The sequence below is a fragment of the Artemia franciscana genome, chromosome 12 (assembly GCF_032884065.1).
Source record: "Artemia franciscana chromosome 12, ASM3288406v1, whole genome shotgun sequence".
NCBI lineage: Eukaryota > Metazoa > Arthropoda > Branchiopoda > Anostraca > Artemiidae > Artemia > Artemia franciscana.
The window spans coordinates 20004961-20027264 of NC_088874.1; the positions used below are offsets into that span (position 1 = coordinate 20004961).

General features: G+C 34.7%; 1 protein-coding gene across 1 annotated transcript; it reads right to left on the minus strand.

Moving 5' to 3' along the window:
- Positions 1-1344: 1344 nt before the first annotated feature.
- LOC136033819 (alpha-1,3-mannosyl-glycoprotein 2-beta-N-acetylglucosaminyltransferase-like) lies at positions 1345-21697 on the minus strand. Its single transcript, XM_065714744.1, has 4 exons — positions 21567-21697; positions 9566-10859; positions 6247-6388; positions 1345-2193 (listed from the first exon to the last, which is right to left on the minus strand). Exons 2-4 carry the CDS (start codon positions 10744-10746, stop codon positions 1474-1476), a joined length of 2043 nt encoding a protein of 680 aa, XP_065570816.1. The 5' UTR covers positions 10747-10859; positions 21567-21697; the 3' UTR covers positions 1345-1473.
- Positions 21698-22304: the final 607 nt, after the last annotated feature.

Consider the following 22304-nt stretch of genomic DNA (forward strand, 5'->3'; position numbering starts at 1 on the left):
ACAAAACTCTTAACTTTTCTACTGTCCCACACTGCATTCTTTTGCATTCACTAAATTCTTTTCATCATAAGGTCAGTTCCAGTTTTTTTAAATTGAAAACTGACGGTAAAACTAAACTGATGGTAAAACTTGAAGGTAGGACTCGAAGTTTCACGATTGTAAAGGGAGGAAGGAAAATCTACGAATTTTCACGGGAAATTTATAACGAATTTGGTAAAATGCTACTGCAGGTTTTCAACTGCCATAACTCCATATTTTCCTGAACATGAAGTTGTAATATGGTATGACATTTATTAATATCTAAAGCTTTTACCGGGCCATGGTTAATACAAAAATATAACACTGTACAAATCGTAGACAAATACACGCCAATCAAGAACAAAAATAGCAGACCAGTTATTACTTCACAAAAACCCAAAAATTATTTAAGTCATCCTACTCATCCCGAAACATCGGGTAAGAGTAAGGGCCTAACTCTTAACTCGCCCTTTCCAGATACTTTCTCCTATCACCAAACTGTAAAATGTCCCTATTACTGACATTATCCACTTTATTTCTTCCATATTAAGCCCAACCTCAAAGTTCCTTTTCCCCACACTTCCTTAATCCTAGCTTTAAGAGAGAGATGAGGACGCTAATATATAACATTAGCATTTTTGGATTTCATAGTTCTCTAAAATAAATGCTTACCTGTTTGGAGATCACCCCCCTTTCTAGCCCTAATCCTTACCCGTTATTCCATTGCCTAGCTACTCTACAACTTCCTAAAATATATCTTACTTGGCTAGCTCAAGTACCTTTTACTTCTGTAACTCAAACATTCTTGGTATGTTGCCTTTAATAGCCTATTATCACGTAAAGATCCCCGTTTCTCCAATACCTAACCATACTAACTAATCGTTTTACTCGTACATTAGTCAGTCCCATATCACCTTTTAAAGTAATCCATTAAACTTATCACTTAGACTTAACAATTTTTTAAAGAAACTTAACTGAATCCTCTCTAACTTATTCCTATTCTGGAATCCCTAAATTTCATAACAATAACTAAATACTTGCAATTGAAAATCCTCTTTACTAACTTATTGTCAGTTAGGTCTATATTTTTTAAACTACTTCTTAATACACTTCACATCACCATAACTTCGCTTTACATTGTAATATAGTTATCAGCTAAATTGTCTACATAAATAAGTTTAACGCTCCCAGAAAACTGAAAATAAACCTATGTAGACGATGATCTTTCTAACGACGAATTCTGGCGTAGCCTTGTATCTTTCCAAATAAGTAGCTTCAATTTAACATCAAGTAAAAATTATCCACTAAAATTGTGTCAAAGAAATGTTTAGAAAACTACACTTTAATGTAATTTATGATTTTGAACAAAAATAAATATATAATAAGTGTAAAATTTTAGAGCGCTTAAGAAAAAATAAGTTAGACTTTGAAGTGAAAAAATAAGTTAAAGCAAATTTAAACCAAATCTCCAACAAATTCAGTTCCAACATGCACTGGTAGTCCATAAAGTTTAAAGTTATTACCAACTTTCGTGAAGTCAGCTGTTGATAAAGTTTTCCATGACAGTTCAAGTTTCCCTTTTGCGAAGGACGTTATGCATCCACTGTCTTCAGAGTTTAAGGGGGAATTGCTCATAGGTCTGGAGTCATCAAGTATATTGCCACTATCAATAGACGATTCGTCAAGTTGAAGTCCGTCAATGCTGTCACGTTCATTTGAACTGTCAGGGGATATAAGCTGTTGTTTTTCAATTCCACTTAAATTGAGACGAAGAGCCTGACGAATATCTTGGACAATATAACTGTCTGGACTCTCAGCGTGGAAGCGCAGTTGTGATTGATGAGAGGATTCTGATTCCTCGTCAACTTGTTCAACGTCAAACATTGGTTGATTTACAGAATCCGATTGATATTGAAAATCAGGAATGATGCCAGAGTCTTCCGTAGATATTCTTGAAGGGGCAATTGACATTTCAGTTTTTTGTGGCAGCAAATCGGAGTCATAAAGCTCAGGAGGAGGTGGAGGGAGAAACAGTTCAGTTGTTTTATCTTTGGTAGACGATGCCTCGTCAGAACTTGTCACAATTGTAGGTTCTGATGAATTCAATTCTTCCAAGTAGTCTTCGAGGTTTTCTCTGCTTCCAGATTGATCATTCCGAAATCCGACAGCGGAATTCTAAAAAGAAGGAAAAACTAGCCAAAAACCCGTTAGATCAGTTTAATCCTTCAGCAAAAGAAATTAAAAATTAAACTAGGTTTTTTCTTACAGAAGATAAGATATCAAACACAAAATACCAAGAGACATGGTACTTGGCAAAAAAATACTGACCAAATTTACCACACAGTTTGCAGAAGGACTTGTTGAATGAAAATTTCGTAAATAATTGCAAGCAGTGTTAGTAAGTAGGGTATTAAATATTACAGCTTAGGGATATAAGAAGAGTAGTTCTTCTTCAAAAAACAAATTTCAAGTATCTTTGAAATGTGCACCCATAATTCCTATTTGATAGTCAAAAGAAATTATTGATATTATCATTCATAATTTGTCAAAAGATTAGGTTTCTAAAAATTATAAGGGTTGCATTTATATCCTCATGCTTTGCTCTTTATTTTGTCACCACTGTAAATACACCAGGTTTTTATCTTTAAACTTTAAAACTAACCAAACGGTTTAAAAGTTTAAGTCTCTCGTAAATTTCAAACTTATTCCCAAGTGCTCAATCTCTATTTAATTTATCAATGGTAGTGGTGGGTTGCAAAATAGCATTGCTATAAGAAAAACAATAATACCAACTTGAATTCAGAAATTCATCTTACCCGTCTAACTTTCAAATTCAGACGAAACTACGCATTAAAATATAGCTACAGACTTTGTCCTTAAGGTCTTAAGTTTACCTAAAAATATCAATATATCTATATGATTAGTTTGATAGCGTGATATATGAGAACAACATTTTAATTTTTTCTTGTTCTTTTGCCCTCAAATATTGTTTCCAAAAAACTGATATGAAAAAACAAAATAATTGATATCCAGACGTCGTGTACTATCATAAAAATACCAAAAAAATACCGTAACTTTAGATCTGGGAGTGGATAAAATTCAGTTATTATTTTTATGTTGCATTGTTCAACGTTGTTAGCCCATGTCAGATCCAAGATTTTGACCAATTACTTTGAAGATTCAGAGACTTTGGTACTCGGTCCAGGGCTGAGTCCAGCATCTGATCGTAGCTTTAGGCAACTTAACCAATAGATTTTCTCTAGATTCTGGTCTTCCACTTTTAAGGAGGCTGTCTTATTTCTGACAAAATCGCTTCTTTCAAGGACACTTATTCTAAACCTAAGGACTCGGGGGAATCTGGGATAAAATAATAATCTTTAGGGAAATTTGGATATTATTTTCAAACGAAGGTTGGAAACTCATGGACTGCATATTTTCAGTTGCCTTGAAAAAACTTATGTCACACCAAGAACTTACTTTGTGAAGATAAGCAAAAATAAAAAAAAAAGCTAAAGCATGGAATATTATAACGTTTATTATCTATTTGGTAATTTAGGTAGACGAGTATTTAGTTTATTTTTAAGCATTGCCTTTTAATGGAGTATAATGCCAAAACAGTGGGGAATTGGCTAGGCTATATAGCAGTTGTAGATTAAAAACCTTTAACCTATATACTTAGAGATTCTTTCAATCGGCTTGTGACCTTGTTTCTCTTAGTCACCCGCAAATCCAAAGGAGAATATTTAAATAGACCGTCAACTGCCTTTGTAGATCACGGCTGCCGTAACCCATTTACTGATGATCTGAGTGGGGTTTTGTGTTGACCTGAGACATTTTGGCTGTAACTGAATGAGCAAACTCTACAATGTCACTTGTCTTATCAAGTTACATTTTTGGACAGGGTTGTAAAGCAAAATAATACGCACTCGACTCGGAAAAATATCTCTAGTTAATAAGAGGATACGAGCCAGAAAAGCTTGAATTCATTTTTTTTTTTTTTGAAAAAAAATGCATAACTGGTGAGGGTTTGATCTGAACAGAAAGAATATGTGAAAGTGTTCAAGAAGGCAAAAAGTGGTCTTTTTAGTAAAATTTTTCGGTTTCACCTAAGGTGCAAGAAAAAAAAAATCCGAACATAACTGGAAATCCTGGGAAACACTTAAAGTGAGGAGATCGGTTTGAAACTTGGTGGGAAAAATAAGCATATGTCCTAGATACATTATTAACATAACTGGATCGGAACCGCTCTCTTTGGGTGAGTTAGGGGGCACCTAATTCGGTAATCCGGAAAAATTAGAAAGATTGAGGTATTTTTAACTTACGAACGGGTGATTGGATCTTAATGAAGCTTAATATTTAGAAATACCTTGTGTCTCAGAGCTCTCATTTTAATTCAGAAAAATTTGAAAAAATCATATATTTCTAACTTACGAACGGGTGATCAAATCTTAATTATATTCGAAATTTAGAAGGCTCTTGCGTCTCAAAGCTCTTATTTTAAGTCTCGACCGGATCCGCTGACATTTAGGGGAGTTGGAGGAGGGGGGAAACCGGAAATCTTGGAAAACGTTTAGAGAGTAGAGATCGGGATGATGCCTAGTGGGAAGAATAAGCACATGTCCTAAATACGTTATTGACATAACTGGACCGAATCCGCTCTCTTTGGGAGAGCTGGGGCGGAGTGTGTACTAGTTTAGACACTTCCAAATAAGCTAGGACGACGAAATTTGGCAGGCGTATCAGGGACCAGACTAGATTAAATAAGAAATAGTCACTTCATCGATTCGACCTTCTGGGGGGGGGGAGGAGCGTGCGAACAAGATGGCGGAGAAGAATTTTATTCGTCGATAAAACAAATGATTATTCTTCTTAAGTATGGCTTGTGGTCTTGGGGTATGATTGTGGCTTAGGGTACGAAAAGTCTCAGGTTTGAATCTCGGATCACCCCAAGTGCTACTAAAGTGTTGCATCGTCCCTTTCCTAACCAGATCAACCGTAGCATAAAATAATGTTATGATCTGTGGCAGAGAGTCAGAATGAACTAACGCCAAAGTGGAATTGGCAACCAAAGTAGGTTTTCGAATAAAAAAATGAATAATTTCTACGAATAGACCTTGACTAACGTACCCCTAGCTAATGAGGGGGCGAGAGAGTTTGGAGATATTTTTAATATTCATACTGTAAGACCGTAATATTCCTATCGTAAGACTTGATGCTAGTAGATGAAAGCTCGTCTATGACGATTCTTCATTAGCTTTTATGAGTTTGAGCTCAGTAATGGAAACTAAAGAGATTCAGAGGGAAATAAAATGTTAGAAACGATGCCATTCTTTTGTCTTAAGAGCAGGGCTGTTGAGGCCAAAAATGTGATACATCATTCATACTAGCTGCTGTATGAGCAGCCACATTGTCCGTCTTTCTGTTTTAGTAATGGAAGTCCACTTTACAGAACATGAGTTCGAAATTACAGCCAATTATAAATGTTTCCACACAAATAAATTTTGATATATTTTTTTAAACGGCTGTAACTGAAATGACAAACAAAACACAACAGTGATAGACACACGAAAAACCAAGAAGTCAAGCATGCAATGCCAAATTGCTTGAAATTGAGGCTCATTTGCTAGCAACGTTTAGCAATTTTAGAGGCACCATTCCACAAAAACTAAAGGTGGAAAACAAGAATGAATCTTTTTTTTTCAAAAAAAAGAGCGGGGGTGGGGGTCATGTTTTGTTTTATGAAAATAATAAAAAAGCAGTTTTCCAATGAAAAGGCCAATAATATGTATTTCTGAAAATTTAGCCCCAGTCCCCAACTGACGCAACTAAGCAAGATTTGTAGTAAAATTTTGTTATTAAAGATTGTTTCTGTAAGTAGGATTGTTTCGTATATAACTGTTCTGCCGTTTTAATGTGGTTGTTTTCTCGTTCCCAAGGAAAAATCTCATACTCTTGTAAAATTTTCGCAGTACAGTATTTAGAATATCATTACTGATCGGTGAAAATAAAAACCGAAACTTTTCATAACATATACTGAAAAAAAGGCAAATCCTAGTCCATTCTCACAGCACATTTGTCTTCTCGTATTTAATAGGAGAAATATTTTGACAGAAAAAAAGTAAGGGAATATTGTCAGAAATGCTCAGGAAAAACCAAGGAACGTCTGAGAACTTTAATAGGTCTTTTCTTCATAGAAACTGTGATAAAACAGAAAACTTCACAACTTACCAACAGGAGCAGGATAGCCTCTAGCCCAGGAGTCCAGTCCAGGATACTGAGGCACGCTAGCCCCGTATGGCGCAGGATTAGATGCGTGACCCGTAGTGGCTGTGGGCCCCGTTCCTGGTGCAGAGGCTGCTGGTGGGTAACCCTGCAAAGAAAAGAGTAATATTCACTTCAAAAGATTGCAACAATAGCATGTTGCCATCATAAAACCTCAATTGAAAAACATATCATCATTACATTCTAGTTCTTTTTAACTAGCAATTTTGTTTCGCTTCAATGGATCATAATCGCATCAAAGAGCTACTTAGACAGATTTTACAGAAGTTAAACCTGGATAAATCTATGAAAAATAATAATCTAGACTTTTTTTCAATTTTAGTAAGACAGAAAAGATTGCATTCTTAACAATAGTGATTAAACTATAGAATTACATTAAAAGGTCAACAAATGCAGAACTGTTTCTAGGGATGGTAGTGCACGGGGCAAAAATAATTATTTCATCCTCTCCCGGCTGAAAAAAAAAATAATTTCCAGACACGACGCCTCTCATCCGAAGCCCTCCTTAGTCACGGCACCAAGGGAAACTTGTCCCGGTCTCCCCTTAAAAGATCCGCGATATGTTACACATTCGAAAAAAATTTGCGCTGTTCTGTCAAAATATTGTTATATATTCCAAAAGTATTGCATAGAAATAGAGTTTCTAACATGGCAACCATCAGACACAAAGAAATGTTTTAATTTTCAGAGAAATATTGGTTCACATTGCAATATTCGTTTCGAATGAAAACGTATAAGTAGGAGCTTAAAAAGTGAAAGATAAAAATAAATTGGCGATCCAAGCAGAATTACAATCAACACAAATTCACAAATTACCACGTGGAGTCATAGGGTTATAATGGTGCATGCCGAAAAATGCAGGGTTATGTTTGCTACTTGAAGGAATATAAAAAATTCGTTGATTTTTACGAATAAATTCACCTCTGTGACAATTTGTCTATGACAATAAACCGCTTTCTTTAAAACTATATGCGACCTCTGAAGCAACCAAATTTGGTTTTTGGTTTTGTCAATAAGCCTTTTACAAATTATAACAGATATATGCAACACTAAGTAGTATAAATGCATGAAAAATGATACAGCAGTATTAAGTATCATGTGTGAAAGAGAATGGTTCTCTGTATAAATTAAGTATACGCTGATTGATGAGAATATTGTAAAAATCAGATTACCAGCTATATCGTATACCTTAATTTTAATGCTATTACCAAAAATTCTACGCCAAGTATCATTGCTTCTTCGGATTACAAACAAAGCAGAAATTACAGATGTTGCAATAAACATGGTTGAAACGATATACCTTAACAAATTTAAAGCATCAGTAACGTAATAGACATAAAAGTTTTCGGCCCAATAAAAAAAAAGGACAATAAAAACAAAATAGAACGAACGAATAGATCTTATAAATCCACGCGGTTACTTTCACTAACAGATAAAACCCGAATATTTTAAGTACAAATAATGAAAGTAGTTTTGCCATTAGGTTCAAGTACTAATTTTTCACCAGGGAAAGAGTCCATAAAAAGGAATATTTATTTCGAAAAATTCGCCAGATTCCTTGAAATCATGTTCCTTAGCTGAAATAAAACTAAAATAGTCACAGATTTAACACCAAACTTTTAAAAATTCAACTTCCGTTTAGCCAAAATCCACTGAAAATGAGATTTCCCACTTAACTGTAAACTTTTTCTTAATAACAAGCGGTAATATGTCAGTAGCTCTCTCAAAATATGAACACAATTGTCTAGCCAATTAGAAGTAATTTTCACGTGAAAATGTTTATCTTTATTCAAAAAAGCTTGTTTCCAGATCAGAAAATTGACTTGAGCAGGATTTATCCAAATGTCGTTTCTTCCTTAGACTTATGTTGCAAACTTGAAATTGGATCACCTTGAACATTTATTTAGCTCTGGTAAATCGAAAAAAAAATTGTTATTTTTTTTACAAATTTGAAACCTACCTTCTTTAACGGTGCAAAATTTAGACATGTAAGTGTCTAAAGGATTAAACATTAATCTTTTATATTTATTTGCTTTATTCGGTTCGGAATGGAATTTTGACGAAAGAGGAGAACACGCTATGTTTAGTGCATGCATATGGGTTTTATATAATGGGTTTTTTCATTTACAAGAGCTGTATTCTTAAACTATGTTTAATAGCCAGTTAGTTTTGTCGTTTCTTTTACTTTAGTCAAGGGTATTTACTTACGACAGGAGTTGCACTCTTGCTGTGCACAATAAATCCAAGAAAAGAAGAATTATGTAAAGCTAAAGGCACCGTTAAACACCCAAAATTTCTTTTATTGCCATTTGTTGCTTCGCTTATCCCTTTCTTATTTCTTAATTAGCTTTGCTTCACAATAGCCTTATTATCACTTTCACTTAATTACTTTTATAAATAAATAGTGAAACGCTCCAACGGTGGTAAAATTTAGACCTTTCAACACGGTTATGAAGGCGTCTGAGCTACTAAGCTAAGTCTAATATGGTGAAACTTTTAAGACCTGCTGAGTCTAATGACTATTCCCTTGTCTAAATTAAAATTCCATTTTTGGAAGTGTTTACTAAGGGAACAAGTCCACACAGAGAAGATCATTATATAAAGTAATTTGTTATGTGTTATCTTTTGTAAATGGAGTATGGGAGGATTATTTGCTTCACGAATTGAAACAACTTTTACTGATTAGTCAAGCAATTTGTAAAAATAATTAAAAACGGAAAAGACAAGGAAATAGGAACAAAACATACACATTTTTTTGTACATATGATTTTTTTCAGATGAAATAATTTTTTCTCATATAAAGTAATTTGCTAAATATTATCATTTGTTAATAGAACTTGGGTAAAATATTTGCTTCATACAATACAGATTTCTATTATTGAATACTTGATTAAGATAAAATGACAGAGAAAATGGAAAAGAACTGCAACCTGTTGTCCTTTTTTTCTTTTTTTTTTTTGTTAGTTTTTTTCTTTTTTAGCTTTTATTACTTTTTTTTAGTTTTTTTTTATTTTTCATTTTTTCTATTTAACTTTTTTTCTTATTATTATAGTAACTCTCATTTCTCTAGCATAAACTTATAGAAAATAAAAGAAAATATCTTTTTAAAAACAGCTCAGAAAATTGCTTGGTTATCACTTTGATTTTCCACTGTTTCTTGCAAGGCAGTGTTATTCCTTTGGCAAATAGTAACTGAAAGTTCTTGCGATCCTTCACATTATGCCCAATAATTTATACGAATATCAAATAGACTGGCGTTTCTTACCAAGAAGGATCATATCCTAAGAAATTGTCAGAAGGAGCAAGATATACCCTGACTCCATTATAATGGAATGTGACTACTCCATTATAAGCTGTGCGAGGAACTCCACTCTTAAAATCTCTCATTAATTCAAATAATCTGGCAATCCTAATAAAGTCAGCTTTTGAGCGATAAAGCAGACGAAGAGATATTTTATTCTTTGAATATTTATTGGCGCGTAAATGCTCTGGTGCAACAACCGGTGCACTATCAACTTTATCTTGAAAATCCCTGTCATAGGTCTCCTTCAACAAGTAAGAGAGATCTAAGGAGCCGAACGCAACAGCCTTTTCGTTCAACTTGATATGCTTCAAATAATCCTCGAAAAAGAGACCGTTACTGACACCTACTTTTCCGAATGTCTTTGTTCTGGATATTTCTGGCCTTAAACAAGCACGTTCTTTACGTTGATTTGGTAGTCTCATCCAGTCATCCCAGAAAGTATTAGGCCATTTGCTATCAAGTTCATTCCAGATGGCTTGTGTCATCATCCATCCTAAACCAGGGAAAAAATCACTTCTATAGAGTGCATCTTGATTCGTCTCGTCAATCAATCCAGGCTTGCCGTTGTCATTCCATGCAGAAACACACCACAGTATCGGGTCTTCGACCAATATTGGATAGGTAGATGAAAAATAACTAAAGAAATCTGGAGACACTTCAAGGTCATCTTCAACAACTATAACAGCTTTGTATTTTTCTTCATTAAAAATGTAGCTTAAGCCGAATTTGTAGTGACGAGAAATTTTGTAGTATCCTTCAAAACCCTTTCCTGACATTGGAACTTGGACATCACTTAAATCAGGATGCTTGATATATATAATTTCATCTTTATACCGCTGTAAAACTTCGGCGGTTTTAGCATGCCAACAATCTTGACTAACAATTATGGGATGCTTTTCCTTATCTGGTCGATACTTCAACAGCAAATCAATAGCTCTTTGAACAGACGGACGATTGCAGGAAAACAACAGAACAGGCAGCACAACATCCTGTAACGTGCTTTCTCCTTTTTCTAAAAATACATCTTCACCTACCAAGGTATTTCCAACTAGCTTTTCGTTCTCATTCCATACAAGATAAGAAGAGATCATCCAAACACAAATACACAGAAATACTAAACTAATGATTACATTCCTTCTCATGCTTTCATTAAGACAAAATATGAAAACTTCAAAAGACTTCAAAAGACAAAGACTTCTCTATTTTACGACAAGGACGTTCATATTCTTGACGGGCTTGCTGTTCCTTGATGAGCCTGAAAATAAATAAATTTTAACAACATCATCGTTTTCGATAGCAGCAACTGCCAATTGCCAACTGCAGATAGCAGAAGCACTGTCAATTTTCTGCTTGACCTACTCCCCACACTACTCTTTTGGCAATACCCCGCCCAAGTTATTTCAAGAAGCGAGTAATGAACCTCTTACACTTTATTAAACATTCTCCAAAAACTTTCCTGCAATTAAAAAGATAAAAATCTGTTGAGTAAACTTACTATTTATTTACATGTTATGGGAATAAAACCAATTGAAAGCACAATTTTCATTAACAAATCTTCCTGTCTAGTTTTGTCCTACTTATTTAGCAAATTTTGGGCTAGCATAGGGTGACTTTTAGACAAAAGGCTTTTCCAAGATTTGAATCACTACCATAGGGTGACACTACTTCCTGGTCTTTAAAGTTCTCAAGTTGAGTTTAATACTTTTTTTGCAAAATAATTAGAAAGTGAATAATATTTCGAGGAGAAGATAAAAATGTGATATAAGCTGAATTATAAATATAATTCCGCACATAATTATACCTATAGAATAAAAGATAAAATCTGACAATAGAGATTTTCAGAAAAAAAAACCATCCGTTAGCAAGGGAAATACAAATTTAGAAGAAGAAGAACGCAAAAAAATTCATATTAAATATGTGACAGGTTTATATTAGGAGTCATGTCAACTCTCCAACATTCCAGTTACGTGAATTCAGGAACATTTGGTGGTGGGGGGGGGACAAAACACATTTTTATGTTTCTACAAGGAGGAGATATGTGTCTTTTCTGTCATTTTTTTAAAATAAGATACCAAAAATGGCATTTTTTCGATGAAAATACCCAAAAAGTTTCCTTTTAATCTGTTTGTGTACGTATGGAGGGGGGGGGAGAAAAAAACTAGAGCTTTCCCTCCCCAAATGGACACCACTATAATGTTAATAGTTACTGCGTACACCACTTTGTCATTTTTGACCTATGGACCGACACAAGCCACCACTATGAATGTTATTGTTTATAATAACATTATTATTGGTGTTTATTATTGCTATTATAAACAGTCAGTCTTGCTAGTATAAACAAAATATCATTACAAAAACAGATAAAAAAACAAGTAAATTAGATACTGTACAAATACAACAAAAGGGTATGAAAACCTGGCAAAACCGGAAAATAAAGTTCATGGACAAAATTTGACAAATTCATGTAAATAATAGCCATTTGATGTCAACCGGCAAAATATTAAGGGTATTGATAATAACAACAAGAGCCAAGAGCTCGTATGGTACTTATGACGAGGTCGGAAGAGCCAAGAGCTTCTTCCCACAAAGTTTCATTACGATGCTTATTTTTCTCAGTAAGTTTCATTCCGATCACTCCATTCTAAGCGTTTTCCAAGATTTCAGTTTCCCCCTCCAACTCTCCCCTCCCCATGTCACCGGATCCGATTGGAATTTAAATAAGAGCTCTGAGATACAAGGTCCTTCTAAATATCCAATTTCATTAATATCCGATAACCCGTTCGTAAGTTTAAAATGCCTCATTTTTTTCTAATTTTTCTTAATTAATCGTCCTTCCACTCCCCCCCCCCAGATGGTCGAATCGGGGAAGCGATTATTTCTAATTTAATCTGGCTGGGTCTCTGATACGCCTGCCAACTTTCAGCAATCGCTATCTTGATCACGTATCTAGTCTTCTTCATGTAAAAATTGGGGTGGTCCAGATTCGAGCCTGAGACCTCTCGCACCGCAAGCAAGAATTATACCCGTAAACCATAAGTCATACTTAAGAAGAAAAATCATTTATTACATTGGCAAATAAAATTCTCCTGAACTATCTTGTTCACTCGCTTCCCCATATGTTCGAATCGAAAAAGAAAGTGTTTCTAATTTAATTTCGTCTGGTTCCTGATACGCCTGCCAATTTTCATCATCCTAGCTTATCTGGAAGTGCCCAAACTAGCAAAAGCGGGAATACTTTTTTTATTTCTTGCAAAATAGTTAGAAAGCAAACAATATTTTGATCAGAATACAAAAAAGTAATATATGAAGTGAAAAAAAGTGATCTAAGACTGATGTGATTACCAATTCTATAGGTTTTTCTTTCAAAAGATTGAATCCTCAGAGGACCTTGCTCTATTGACTCCCGCACATTATTATGCCTCAAGAACAATAGAATTGAAATTTTCAGAAAAAGAAACTATCCACTAGGTTAGCAAGGGAAACATAAAGAAAAAGAAAAAAGAAAAAAAAAAGATCAATGTTCAAAAACAGTCAAAGTAGACGGGATTCCTATACCCCAAAAAAAGATGTTCTTGTCCTAATACAAAAAAAAAGAAAAAAAAAATACAGAAAAGTGGATTCCAGGTTTCCCAAACTATAATCAGTAAAACCTTGCTGGTGATGCGGTTCAATCACCTTCAGTATGTGTGCAACGATTGAGGATCGTTGTTCCCCTGGATGACTCGATTGAAATTCTAGGTGGGTGGAAAAATCAGAAGCTTAAAACAGAGCGGTGAGAATATGTTAGACAGTGTCTCGGTCTCAGACACATTAAATTAGCGACAAGTTTATATTAGCAGTCCAGACAATTTTCAAAAATTACAGTTCGGTGAATTTGCAATACATTTAGGGTGGGGGGGGGGACAAAATGTATTTTTCAGTATCTAGTGGGAGGAGATAGGTGTCGTTTTTGTCATTGTTCCAATGCTAAATACCAAATTGGCATTTTTTCGGTGAAAGTGCCCCTAAAAAGTAACTGCCAATTCATTCGAACATAGTGTTTAAATGATGGAAAAACTATAGAACACTGATTAAAAAAAAAAAACAAGTCTTTTTAACTGAAAGTAAGGAGCGACATTAAAACTTAAACTAACAGAGATTACTTTGTATATGAAAGAGGCTGCTTCTTCATTAACGTCACGCTCTTTATGCTAAAGTTTGACTCTTTCTCTCAACTCTTCTTTTTAAAACAGTAAAAAACTTTAGCGTAAAGAGCGGTACGTTGATTAGGATACGTTCCCCCATAACATATTCCTCCAAGGGAAGATCCTCCAACATAGCTCCCTCCCCTCAACCCCACCCCCAAACCAAAAAAATCCCACTGAAAACGTCTGTACACTTCCCAATAGTCATTACTGTATGTAAACACTGGTCAAAGTTTGTAACTTGCAGCTTCTCCCCCAGGGATTGTGGGGGAGTAACTCATTCCCAAAGACATAGTTACTATGGGTTTCGACTATGCGGAACAAAATGGCTATCTCAAAATTTTGATTCGTTGACTTTGGGGAAAAAATGAGCGTGGGAAGGGGACTAGTATCCCTCCAATTTTTATGGTCACTTGATAAGGGCATTAGAACTTTTCATTTCCGTTAGAACGAGCCCTCTTGCGATATTCTAGGACCCCTTGGTCAATACGATGACCCCTGGAAAAAAAACAAAAAAAACAACAAATAATCACGCACCCGTGATTCGTCTTTAATAAAATTAAATAAAGTGGATTTACGTAAAGCGACATTAAAACTTAAAACGAACAGGAATTACTTCGTATATGAAAGGGGCTGCTTCCTCATCATCGTCCTACTCTTTACGCTAAAGTTTGGCTCTTACTCTCAACTCTACTTTTTAAAACAGTAAAAAACTTTAGTGTAAAGAGCGGTACGTTGATGAGCATACGTTCCCCCATAACATATTCCTCCAAGGGAAGATCCTCCAACATAGCCCCCTCCCCTCAACCCCACCCCCCAAACCAAAAAATCCCCCTGATAAACGTCTGTACACTTCCCAATAGCCATTACTGTATGTAAATACTGGTCAAAGTTTGTAACTTGCAGCACCTCCCCCAAGGATTGTGGGGGAATTACTCATTCCCAAAGACATAGTTACTATGGGTTTCGACTATGCGGAACAAAATGGCTATCTCAAAATTTTGATCCGTTGACTTTGGGGAAAAAATAAGCGTGGGAGGGGGACTAGTTGCCCTCCAATTTTATGGTCACTTGATAAGGGCACTAGAACTTTTCATTTCCGTTAGAAAGAGCCCTCTAGTGATATTCTAGGGCCCCTTGGTCAATACGATGACCCCTGGAAAAAAAAAACAAAAAAACGACAAACAAACACGCACCCGTGATTCGTCTTTAATAAAATTAAATAAAGTGGATTTACGTAAAGCGACATTAAAACTTAAAACGAACAGAAATTACTTCGTATATGAAAGGGGCTGCTTCCTCATCATCGTCCTATTCTTTACGCTAAAGTTTGGCTCTTTCTCTCAACTCTACTTTTTAAAACAGCAAAAAACTTTAGCGTAAAGAGCAGGACGTTGATGAGGAAGCAGCCCCTTTCATATACGAATTGATTTCCGTTCGTTTTAAGTTTTAATGTCGCTCCTTACTTGAAGTTAAAAAAACTTGTTTTTTTTTATTTAATTTCTGAACGTTTTTGAATCACTGCATGTTTTGATTTTGGCTCTCAGCAGAGGAATAATCAAAACCAAATTTGTATTTTTTTTTTTTTTTTTGCTAAATTGCTTTCTCATAGTTTTGATCGAATGATTTTAAGAAAAAAAGAGTGGGGGGAGGAAGCTTAGTTGCTCTCCGATTTTTTAACTTAAAAAGCAAACTAGAACTTTTATTTTTTTGCGAATGTTTTTGTTAGTAAAAGATATAGGTAACTTATAAATTAGCTTACGTAACGAACTTTTGTATTCTCATGTTTTATTACATATATGAGGGGGTTCACCCCCTCGTCAGTACCTCGCTCTTTACACTAAAGCTCAATTTTTGTCCCAATTCAGTAAGAATGACCCCTGAATCACAAAAGCCGTAGAATAAATAGTTGAAATTGCTAGAAATACTTTAGCGTAAAAAGCGAAGTATTAGGAGGAGGTGTTCTGTTCGTTTTAAGTTTTAAAGCTGCTCCTTACTTCCAGTTGAAAAGACTTTTTCGTAATTATTTTTTCATTGTGTGTTTTTTTTAAATAATACTAGAAAGTCCTTTGCTCCCTTCATGGAAATTTTCTTCCCCATGACAAATTCCTCGATGAAAAGTTCCCCAAACATATCCCTCTCTTCTCAACCCCTTCCCCCAAACAAAAAAAAGACCTGAAAACGTCTGTACACTGCCCAATAACCATTACTATATGTAAGCACTGGTCAAAGTCTTGTAACTTGTAGCCCCTCCCAAGGGGACTGTGGGGGAGTAAGTGGTCCCCAAAGACACAGTTATAAGGTTTTTTGACTACGTTGAATAAAATGGCTATCTCAGAATTTTGATCCGTTGACTTTGGAAAAAAAATTGCGTGGGAGGGGGCCTAGCTACCCTCCAATTTTTTTGGTCACTTAAAAAGGACACTAGAATTTTCCATTTTCGTTAGAATGAGCCCTGTCGCAACATTCTAGGACCACTGGATCGATACGATCACCCCTTGGAAAAAAAAACAAAAACAAACAAACAAACAATCGAATAAATACACATCCGTGATCTGCTTTCTGGCAAAAAAATACAAAATTCCACATTTTTGTAAATAGGAGCTTAAAACTTCTACTAAAGGGTTTTCTGATACGCTGAATCTGATGGTTTGATTTTCGTTAAGTTTCTATTACTTTTAGGGGGTGTTTAGCCCTATTTTCTAAAATAAGGCAAATTTTCTCAGGCTCGTAACTTTTGATGGGTGAGACTAAACTTGATGAATCTTATATATTTAAAATCAGCATTAAAATATGATTCTTTTGATATAGCTATTGGTATCAAAATTCCATGTTTTAGAGTTTTCGTTACTATTGAGCCGGGTCGCTCCGGGTAGCAACCCGGCTATAGCTGTTTTAAAAAGTTGAGTGGAGAGAAAGAGCCAAACTTTAGCGTAAAGAATCCGGTCAACCGTTCTTATGTTAAAAATACCTCAATTTTTGTAATGTTTTCGAATTAACACCTCCCCCCAACTCCCTCAAAGAGAGCAGATCCTTCTCAATTATGTCAGTCACGTATCTACAACTTGTAGTTATTCTTCCCATCAAGTTTCATCCCGATCTCTACACTCTAAGCGTTTTCCAAAATTTCCGGTTTCCAAGATTTCTGTTTCCCCTTTCAACCCTTTATATCCCTAGATCCAATTCGAATGGAAAATGGAGTATCTGAGACATAAGATCTGTCTATATATCAAGTTTCATTAAGATTTGATCACCCAATCGTAAGATAAGAATACCTCAATTTTCACGTTTTCCAAGATTTCTGGTTTCCCCTCCAGCTCCCCCAAATATCTCCGGATCTGGTCAGAATTCAATATAAGAGCTTTGAAGCACAAGATCCTTATAAACATCAAATTTAATTGAGATTTGATCACCGTCACAAATACCTCATTTTTATAATTTTTTCAAATTACTGCATACAATTAAATGGTTAATTCTACTGTCAGTTTTGATCCTTATTTTGGTAGAATGGAAATGGGAAGATCGGGAAATGTTATGCATGGTGTTAAATATTTATTAACTTATTTGCCAGAAGATATTCTGATTATAGGTATTGAAGTGAGGTATGGCGATTCACAGAAGAGGAACCTGAGAGACGAGTTGACCCAATGGCCAAAGTATTCCCAAAGATCACCAAGTGCACTTTCCATAAGTATGGTGCGTCAGGAACTGTCCAGCGCTTCCACGGTCTCTGCGTTCTTCCTTTGAATATAGTCAATGAGAAGATCTACGTGTTTCTTTGGTTTTGGCTTATTATCACTGCTACTATGTCCGGGCTGGCATTAGTTTACATAATTGGTGTTGCCTGTAGCGGGGACGTTCGGCGTCATTTACTCAGAGCCCAAGCGAGATTAGCAAATACAGCAGATGTAGACGTGATTAATGAACAATGTATGATTGGGGATTGTTTTGTTTTGGTGTTGCTAGGGAAAAATATGGAGTTATTGGAGACTTAGCTGAAAGACTCCAACAGAAAACTCCCGTGTAAACAGAAAATTATAACATTTTGTAGATCTTAAAACGAAGTGCACATTTCTTTATTCTATTCACCTTTTTCTTATTGGAAAAAAGTTCCCGAAGGAAATCATTTTTTCAGTTTTTTCTGTATTTTGAACCCATTGGTTAAAAATTAGTTTTGATATTGTGTTGACCAATAAGTCTTTTGCTTTTTAAACTGCAATTGTATTCTAAAGTGTACGATGAATTGATTACGAAGACATTGTCAAACCCATTGTTTGTAGTGTATTCACTTTTATTTGTAGATGTTGAGAACGCCCAACCATAGCATATAGAAGTAACTTATGAGATATGAGGTTATGAGTACGAGGCTGCTTCTGAGGAAGATTTTCCCTATTTTGAAAAATGCCCCATTTTTCATCCAAGTTGTATTGATTTATCAAATTTATTGAACAAGTTAAAATTATTATGAGAGTTGAGTGTGTCCAGACTGCACCCTCCTTTCTCAGTTATCCTCGGATTCTCCGGTCTTACGCTTTTAGAAAAAGTGTCTTTTATCTCTAGTACCCAGTACCTACTCTAGTACCTACTAGGTATTTGGTACCTAGTAGATACTAGACTACCTAGTAGGTACTGTCATATCTTTTCTAAATCCAATATACTCATCCATTTTCCTCGCTCTCGAAATGATGGCCTGACAGGCTTTCATATTTATTTGTGATTTTCTATTTTTCTGAAGTTTTGTCTCTTGGCCAAACGCTCTTATCCTTCATATCCTCTTGTTGTTAATATTTCACTTCTTCTTCTGAAGTTGATAAAATTGATCTTTCTTGAGGTAAAATTGTCTTGGTGAGGGTAACCGTATTACTTTTGATATCTCCTTTTCCATTCAAATTGGAAGACACTCCATCTTTGACAGGGTGCAAACGAGAAATTTCAAAATAAAATAAATATTATTATGAAAAGGATGTTAGAGCTTCATGCTTTGAAGCAAGGATCGTTTTACAAATGTAAGTGAATGTAAATATACAAACTAAACATTAAATATTTAAATTAAATCTCATCCTGCATTTTAACGCCAAGTTTCCTTATACATATCCAAGTGCACATACATGAATACACAATTTGAACATTTAATATAAATATATACTGTGTATATAAAATTAAATATATGAGTTACTACTGAATGTATAAAATGAATTTCATTCCTCTTCTACATGTAAGGATCGATACAGGCACACCCTTTACAGGCGCACTAACATAAAAATGTATAAACTAAACATTGAATATGATTATGTAATATAATACACATTGAATGATACATATATAACAATTGATTTTCATGACACTTTTGAACTTCATGCTACAATACATGACAATTGAACTTTATGCTACCATCCTAGACATTTATTACATAAAAAAAAAACTACTTTTTTTAACTGAAAGTAAGGAGCGACATTAAAACTTAAAACGAACAGAAATTACTCTGTATATGAAATGGGTTGTCCCCTCCGCAATCCCTCGCTCTTTACGCTAAAGCTTTTAATTGTTTTAAAAAGCAGAATTATGGCAAAGAGTCAAACTTTAGCGTAAAGAGCGAGGGATTGCGGAGGGGACAACCCATTTCATATACAGAGTAATTTCTGTTCGTTTTAAGTTTTAATGTCGCTCCTTACTTTCAGTTAAAAAAAAGTAGTTTTTTATGTATTTTCTGAACGTTTTTGATTTAATGCATGTTTGATTTTGGCTCTCCACAAATAAATTATTAAAATCAAATTTGCATATTAATTCCTTTTTTGGCTAAATGACTTTCTCTTAGTTTAGATCACACAATTTTGAGAAATAAGGGATGGGGAAGGAGGCCTAGTTGCCATGCAATTTTTCGGTTACAGAAAAAGGCAGCTATAAATTTTAATTTTTAACGAATTTTTTTATTAGTAAAAAATATACGTAACTTAGGAATTAACTTACGTAACAAACTTTTATATTCTTTAATTTTTATTATGTATATGAGGGGGTTTATACCGTCGATAATACCTCGTTCTTTACACTAAATCGTAAATTTTGTCCCAATTCTTTAAGAATGACCCCTGAATCAGAAAGGCCGTTGAATAAATAGTTGAAATTACTAAAAATACTATAGCATAAAGAACGAGGTATTTATCTCCTCCTAAATACCTCGCTCTTTATGCTAAAGTATTTTTAGAACCCCTCATATGCGTAATAATCTCTGGTTTTTTTTAAGTTTCAATGCTACTCTTTACTTTCAATTGAAAAGACTTTTCCATGTTTATTTTTTCATGTTTTTTTATAGTAATTTTTGAAAATCCTGCACCCTTTTCATTGAATTTCTGTTCCCCCTTGAAATATTACTCCAAGGAAATATCTTCTCACATAGCCCCCTCCCCTCAACCCCACCCCCAAAACCAAAAAAAAATCCCCTGAAAACGACTGTACACTTCCCAATAACCATTATTATATATAAAACACTGGTCGAAGTTTGTAACTTGCAGCCCCTCCCCCAAGGACTTTGGGGGAGTAAGTCATTCCCAAAGACATAAATATTATGGTTTTTGACAATGCGGAACAAAATGGCTATCTCAAAATTTTGATCTGTTGACTTTGGAGAAAAAATGAGTGTGGGAGGGGGCCTAGATACCCTCCAATTTTTTGGGTTACTTAAAAAGGGCACTATAACTTTTCATTTCCGTTCGAATGATCCCTCTTGCAACATTCTAGGACCACTTGGTCGATACGATGACCCCTGGGGAAAAGAAAAAAATAAAATAAACACGCACTCGTGATTTGTCTTCTGACAAAAAATACGAAATTCCAAATTTTTGTAGATAGGAGCTTGAAAATTTTGCTATAGAGTTTTCTGATACGCCAAATGCGATGGTGTGATTTTCGTTAAGATTCTGTGACTTTTAGGGTGTGTTTTCCCCTATTTTCTAAAATAAGGCAAATTTTTTCAGGCTCGTAACTTTTGATGACAAAGACTAACTTCGATGAAACTTATATATTTAAAATCAGCATGAAAATTTGATTCTTTTGATGTATACTTTAGCATCAAAATTCCGTTTTTTAGAGTTTCGTTTACTATTGAGCCGGGTTGCTCCTTACTACAGTTCGTTACAACGGAATAGCAGTCGATTACTCAGAAGTTTGAGTTCTTGGACCCGGAATAACTTCTATTATAGAAAAAATAAAATGGGCGAAAAACATAATATTGGGGCGTAAAATGTTCATTGGAATTAAATCTGTGACTAAATAAAAAAAAAATACAGTGATTCCTGGCTGTCAAGTTGCTGAAACTAGTACTTGTGATTCTGTTGCATGTTCAATAGAAATCCATTTTTTTATTGATTGGTGTTAAGGTATATTGATGCTAACACTTAATTGATGAGTAAACCTCCCAATATTAAAAGTTTCTTTAAAAAATTATAGAAAGGTGATCCTTTTTGAAAAAACTAAATAAAAAAAGTAAGTTTTTTAACAGAAAGCAAGGAGCAACATTAAAGCTTAAAACTAACTGAAATTAATCCGTATATGAAAGGGGCTACTCGCTCCTCAACGCTCCACTCTTTTCACTAGAGTTTTTTGAGTTAAAGTTTGATAGCGTAAAGAGCGTGGCGTTGAGGAGAGAACAGCCCCTTTCATATACGGATTAATTTCTGTTCGTTTCAAGTTTTAATGTCGTTCCTTACTTTCAGTTTAAAAAAAAAACTTTTTTTATTTAATCAAACAAGTAATTACAAAAAAAATATTTTTCAAGAGCTTACCCAAAGCCATGAGCATAAGAAGCAGAAGGCAAAACCAGGCAAACATTTCCATTGTCAACTTAATTCAAACTGAGAAATATCTTGCAATAATACGACACGTTTTCGAATAAAGCTCCTTTTGGCACCTTGTCCTGCATTCTTAGAAATCAAGGGTATATAAGCGTTTAAGAAATATGATAAGTCTTTAACCAAGCGTAACTCGTCAAATTTCTACAAACAGAAGCACTTAGTAACTAAAACATAACTTGTACTCTTGTTAATCATTTTAGTGTGTAAATTTATTTTTATTGAGTTGTTACATGCTTTCATACTAAACACAAATTTACAGATTTTTTTTTCCACGTAAAAAAGTGACATGTCCACAGAACCAGGTGAGGGTACATTGGATCACAAACTCGTAGATTTAGTACCTATTTTTAGTAACGACCTGACTGAAAAACAACCAGTCATCCATATTGTTCCCTCTTGCGACCGCTAAGGCCCAAGCCCAAGGGCACCATTTCATAACGATCAAAGAGGGAAAGAATTTTCTTTCAAATTTTTTTATTTAAAAACAAGAATATGTTCTCGGAGATGTACTGGAGGGGAGTTGGTCAAATTAGTTGTTCCTTTGATTATTTTAAATAAAAGTTTTCTTTTCAAAGCCTAGATAGGGGAAAAAAAAATCAAGGATGGTGGGGAGAGGCGAAACAAATTTATGATGAATGGTTGCTACCTATCCTTGCTGCATACTACGGC

What these genes read in the sequence shown, in the direction of transcription:
- LOC136033819 (XM_065714744.1), bottom strand. Translation starts at nt 10,746, where the DNA reads ATGAGAAGGAATGTAATCATTAGTTTAGTATTTCTGTGTATTTGTGTT. An exon ending in TTAGGATATGATCCTTCTTG is followed by an intron (nt 6,389 to 9,565) that starts GTAAGAAACGCC and finishes TTTTCTTTGCAG; the next exon opens with GGTTACCCACCAGCAGCCTC. An exon ending in AGGCTATCCTGCTCCTGTTG is followed by an intron (nt 2,194 to 6,246) that starts GTAAGTTGTGAA and finishes CCTTCTTTTTAG; the next exon opens with AATTCCGCTGTCGGATTTCG.